This window comes from Capsicum annuum, chromosome 3 (assembly GCF_002878395.1).
Source record: "Capsicum annuum cultivar UCD-10X-F1 chromosome 3, UCD10Xv1.1, whole genome shotgun sequence".
Taxonomy (NCBI): Eukaryota; Viridiplantae; Streptophyta; class Magnoliopsida; order Solanales; family Solanaceae; genus Capsicum; species Capsicum annuum.
Window position 1 is genome coordinate 217,974,900 of NC_061113.1, and position 5,909 is coordinate 217,980,808.

General features: G+C 34.8%; 1 protein-coding gene across 2 annotated transcripts; it reads right to left on the reverse strand.

The window, feature by feature from the left end:
• Positions 1-286: 286 nt before the first annotated feature.
• LOC107863243 (silicon efflux transporter LSI2) lies at positions 287-3,988 on the reverse strand. 2 transcript variants are annotated; one of them, XM_016709074.2, is made up of 4 exons: positions 2,585-3,863; positions 2,376-2,461; positions 1,931-2,120; positions 287-736 (listed from the first exon to the last, which is right to left on the reverse strand). In XM_016709074.2, exons 1-4 carry the CDS (start codon positions 3,516-3,518, stop codon positions 471-473), a joined length of 1,476 nt encoding a protein of 491 aa, XP_016564560.2. In that variant the 5' UTR covers positions 3,519-3,863; the 3' UTR covers positions 287-470. The 2 variants fall into 2 exon arrangements, with proteins under 2 accessions (XP_016564560.2, XP_016564559.2); XM_016709073.2 differs by having other exon boundaries at positions 2,376-3,988.
• Positions 3,989-5,909: the final 1,921 nt, after the last annotated feature.

Sequence of the window (5,909 nt, forward strand, 5' to 3'; positions counted from 1 at the left end):
TTTAACTTTGTCTTAAAATATTTTTTAATTTTATACTAAAAATCGCCACTTGACTATTTTAATATATTGTCACTTGGCATCTTATCTTGTTTTAGTTTTGCTTATATATAGAGTGAGATAGATAGATAGATTCTGTTTGTTTATCTAAGTCAATGTGGACTAACAGTCAACTAAAAAATTGTTGGATGGAAAGAATTATACAAGGTATATCTAGAATTTCCTGTTTGGTTAATTACATTTTTTTTTTATGACAACATTCACTACTACAAAAATGGTCTTTAGCAACTTCCACGGGCAATTCGACTGACTAGCCTCTGCATTTGGTGTCACTAAAGTTTTAACTGACAATTCTATCAAGTGTTGTGTCAGTAAAGACAATTACAAAATCTTGTTGAATAACAGAATACATAAGGTAAACTAACGTAGACAATCTTTTTGAAGTTATTAAACTAAATATTACAAATTTAATTTCAATCTCTGATGAGTGTCAAACCAATAGCTGTAACAATTAGAGTAGAGGGAACTCCAAATCTGAGATGAGTCCATAATGAGAGATTATAGCCCGATGGCTGAGCCCGATGAGCTTGTTCACATACTATCAAGTTTGCTGCGGAGCCTAATAATGAAAGGTTGCCAGCCACAGTGCTAACCCAAGCTAAGATGAGCCATGCTTTCTTCTCACTTGCTGCAGATATTGTAGCTGCTGATGCACCTACCCGAGCTCCCAGCAATAGAACTACGTATCACAAAATTAACAAAGAGCACAAGTTATTCTTAGCAGTATACTATAATATCTCTATATCTCTTAGAAAATGAGTTTGATAAAGAAATTCGCGATAATCTTATTCGAAAATGAACATAGTATCTCATCCGCCCTTAAGAGAGAGAATTATTTAAATTAAATCAATCAAGTTGTTGGTCAATCTATTTTCAACATGCATATTAATCACCTAATCTGATTAATTCTTTTTCAGTACCTGATCTGATTTTGATCCTAATGACGAAGTATGATGGTTGGATTTTAACTTGTCGTTTGTTCAACCTGTTTTCAACCCGTTCAAACCTGCTCATTTGACACTGCTAATTTTGGTCGATGGAATACTGCCATTGAACCTACAAGAACTTGACACACTATGTGACACAAGTAGGGAATATGCTAGCTAATCTAGTTACAATGAAGAACAATTGAGCCAATAACTGAATTAAGAGATGTTGATATTTTGAGGTCATGTTGGACAAACATTCAAGATCCTAGGTAGGAAGCCACTGGATAAATATTAAATACTAGAGTAAGTATTGGATACCTACTACTACTGCTACTAGCTAATTAGTAGGAAGTCGAGCGTTGCCTAGTTACCTTACTAATATTGTTATTATTACTCTCCTACTATCTTATTCTGATTTTATTATTACCTGTTATTCCTTGTGTTGGCTAATGGCTACCAATTGTTTGTTGTTCATTTCTCCTTTTGCTTTTAACATATTTTCTTCATTATTGTATTTCCTTTCGGTACTTGATTTTGATATGCTATGCTTGCGCTGAGGGTCTATATATCAGAAACATCCACTCTACCTTCACAGTGTAGGGATAAGGCTGCACACATACCACCCTCCCAGACCCTACTTCTGGAACTACACATGTTATTGTTGTTGTACTAGAGTAAGCAGCAGAGGGTCTTAATACATCTCCTAGTACAGCTGCTGAAGTTATCTACTCTTGAAATTAAATGCAGTTTGTTTAAGTCCCTACTGCATGCACTATCTGTAGTTACCTCTCTCCTTCACCTAAATCAATTAAACAGAGAAACAGTTCTTGAATTTGGACACAATTCAAAGGTCGTGTCAAGGTAAGAGAGTGACAAGAAAGAGAGGAGATATATAGTACTGTACTTAGTATTTTGAAATAGGAAGTAATAGTTCAGTCACAAACCAGTAGGGACATTAGAAGCCAAATTTGATAGGACAAGTATGACAACAGCAAGAACTGCTATACCACCAGCATGGTCTATCTTGGCATATGGTTCCATAAAATCCCAGAAAGCACTTGGTATCCCTGTTCTGTTAAATCCGTCAACTGTGATAAACATACCACAGAAGAATATCAACAGTGAATAGGAGACCTGTAAAGTTGAATCAGCAGAATGAACAAGTTTTTCTTATGTTTCAAATTCAATAGGAGTAACATACAATTAAACTAATATACTATAGCTGGTAATCTGTCTTACTTCAGAGGTTATGTATTTATGGATGACCTGATAGTGTAAAATTCTTATACACTGTCACTTCGTAGAAAAACTCTATATAAATAGGTGAAAAATGCGATTGTTGAACTTGACATGACAACATGAAGAAATGTAAACACAAGCCCAAAATACCTTTTCTAAGCATTCTCTAGCATCTTTGAAATCAAGAACCACAAGAGCAAGTGCCGCGGTGATAGCAGTCCATGACATATTCAAACCTATCAACAAAGATATTAACATCCCAATTGTAATAAGATAAACACATATTTTCCATAACCATTTTTTCCATTTTTCAGAAAAGTTGTGCTTTTCCTCATAAGATGTGAAATTTTGATCCTCACATCCATCGACAGATAAAATTCCCTTTGATGTCACATTCTTGTCCCTCATTTGAAGTGATCCATCATTTGCTGCTTCCATTGAGGCATTAGAATTCCTGCAAGAATCAAACACCCCGTTCGCATCCGTCTTGATTTCATTTTCATTAAAATTGTCTTGATTTTGATTACTAGTATTCATAGAATCAGCTGAAAACTGTTCCTGAGAATGTAAGGAATTAACATGTGACATTGTTGCTGGTGAAAAACGATGAGAGTCTACTTCTTCGTCGGAAACTAATTCTATTTCAGCATTTTCGACATCCTTCTGAACAGATAACGACTTCCAATACATGCAAAGCAACAATACAGCATTAACAACAACTCCAACAAGCATTGCAGGAAATACACCAAATAAAAACCTCCCAAAACTAATCTTGCTCAGTACTGCTATAACTAAGTTCTGAGGATTCCCAATAGGAGTTGCTGAAGATCCAATATTTGCACTTGACGCGAGAGCTAAAAGGAACGGATGGGGTGGGAGATTTTGTTGCCTCGCAATTTTCAGAACAAATTCAGTCAGTATAACACAAGAAGTATCATTTGTGAAAAAGGCACTCGAAATTGCAGCTATCAAACAGATTCTGCAGAGTAAATCCTTGGGTCCCCTGCTTTTCCAAGCCAGCAATTTTCCCAAGTACTTAAACATGTCTGCTCTTTCTAAGTAGATACTCACAACCATAGTTCCAAAGAGAAGACCTAAAATTGGAAGATCTATAGCAGCATATGCTTCATCGGGTGCCAATACTCGAAATATTACCATAAGATTAGCACCAAGTAGTGACCCTGCAGTCCTTCCAATAGGCATAAATGGAACAGCAGGAAATACTGCCAATATCCAAAATATTGCAAAGGCAATTGAACCAAGAATCACTCTATCGGTCGATGCCATAGCCATAATCCTTAACTCTTTTGTATGTTCACATTAGTAACTGAATATCTCTGAAATGAAAAACGAGTCAAACAAACGTTAGATGGCATACGAGAGACGATTTTTTTTGTGCAAGGTGATGAAAAAATGACTCAGGAGAATAGATAAAAGTTATAGGTGATTAGCTATCTAGCAAGTGATATTTCAATGTAAATTAATTGGGCATGCTATGAGTGTAGAAAATGAACATCTATACAGGAAAGAGGGGAAGAGTCACCAGGTCCAGAAAAAAATATTGATGTTTTGCACTGAAATTTAAAGACTTTTCACCATGTAAATGCATTTATTATTCACTCGGGTTGCTTGTTTGACTATTGGAGTTTAGATAGCAACTTCTTGAAAAGGAAACTAAATCGGACAAATTGAAGTACTCCTATACAAATATGCTTTTCCTTTTGACTCGCCACTTGTTTGCCCGATGTCTATTAATTTCACTCAGCACTTGAACTCTCGTTTGGTGTGAGGTATAAGTAATAATAGTCGTAAAATGTGGGATTATTTTATCCCATGTTTGGTAGAAGGTATTAGTTTGTCCTGGGAGTATTTATCCCACCATTTGCACTAAAGTGATGGGATAAGTTATCCCATCTACATGGTGGGATAACTAATCCTAGGAATAATTATCTCGGGATAAATTTTTCCCAACCAAATGACTGGAATTAATTAATATGCATATACTTTCTAAAGTGTCGAACAAGACCATGTCTCTGTGCCCAAGGATCCGGTAAGTCGTTCATTAACTTTTTTCTACTATACTATACCAGAAATATGCTAGTAATTACATACATGCTTATTAGTTTAGGTTAACCAGGAACGTTTTGTTTTTTATTTAATGGTCAGTCTATTTTCTTGTCTTTTTTGCTTTGAGCTTAAGAATCGTCAAAGTTATTTATAAACATTGTCGTCTTGTGAAGCAGAAGGAAATGTCACATGTTCTTTGGTTATGTTTCAACTTGATTGTCATAAGTTGATTAAACTATTAAATTTTACAGTATAGCAATGACAATTTAAGAACCTTGATTAGATAATATTTTGATTTCCAACTTGGGATATACATAGCATTCCAAGTTGAAAATGGAGTTAGCAGTGAAGGAAATGACTTAAATCTACCAGGAGAAATTTTTTTCATTTTCTTAAATATACCTTTTCAGGTTAACAAAATTTCTCTATATCTGTGACCATATGCTAAAAAATCTATGCAAAACTATTATACTCCTAATATATAATTCTGCATACATGTGCGTATATTCTTGTGTAGATATTTTTGTTTGATTTAAACTTCAGTGGAAGTAATGTATTGGGTATTAATTAGGTAAGTAATACCTAAAATGCAATTCTAGTTTGTTGCAAAATAATAAAAATAAAAAAGTGGATAGACTCATTGTAGTTTTTAGAGAATGAAGGGAGTAGTCAACTGATCTTAATAGTAGAAGGAAGATGAAATGCAGGTTCTTGATGAATGAGTAAAGAAAGAAGGAGAAGAGAGTTACATTGATTTCTGAAAAATTGTGTTGTTAATACAGCAATGTACCGATGCATATATACAGTACTAACCAACTACTTCTATAACTAACTTTGTGAAATGACTAACTAACTTGACTAATAACTTACTGAACTAACAACTCCTAGCTAAAATTACACAATTGCGCTTCTATCAATTAATTTAACTAACTTTTGCATCACTTATATCAACATTCTCCCTCAAGCTTGGAAGTGAAAAAATGTTTTGAACTCCTAGCTTGGAACTGTGTCGTTGATGCTGAACTTTTATCAAGCCTTTGGTTAGCTTTTCTGTTGTTCTTGAGTAGGAATGTACTTGGTGCATACAAGTCCTTTCATAATCTTCTCTCTTATAAAATGAGAGTCAATTTTTATATGTTTGATCCTTTCATGATAAACTGGATTTGCTCCCAGTTGAATTACAACCTTACTATCAGTGAAGATTGCTACTGGTTATTCCACTTTAATGCCCAAGTCTTTCATCAGTCCTACCGACCAAATAATTTCAGTTACAATAGTGGCTATACCTCTGTACTCGGCTTCAGCTGAGCTTCTAGAAACAAGAGGTTGTTTCTTTGATTTCCCAAATACTACATCTCCAACCTTAACAAATTACCTTGTCACAGACCTTTTTGTGTTGGGACATGATACCCAATCAACATCACAAAAGGCTGTGAATGTAGTGTCTTGAGCACTTGATAGTAGTATGTCTTGACCCGATTGTCCATTTAAGTATCTAACAATCCTCAAAGCTGCATCCATATTAGACTTTTTTGGTTGTTGTAGGAACTGACTCAGGTTTTATACCCTAGTGGAGATGTCAGGTCTAGTCATGTCGACTAGAGTAGTTTCTTAATC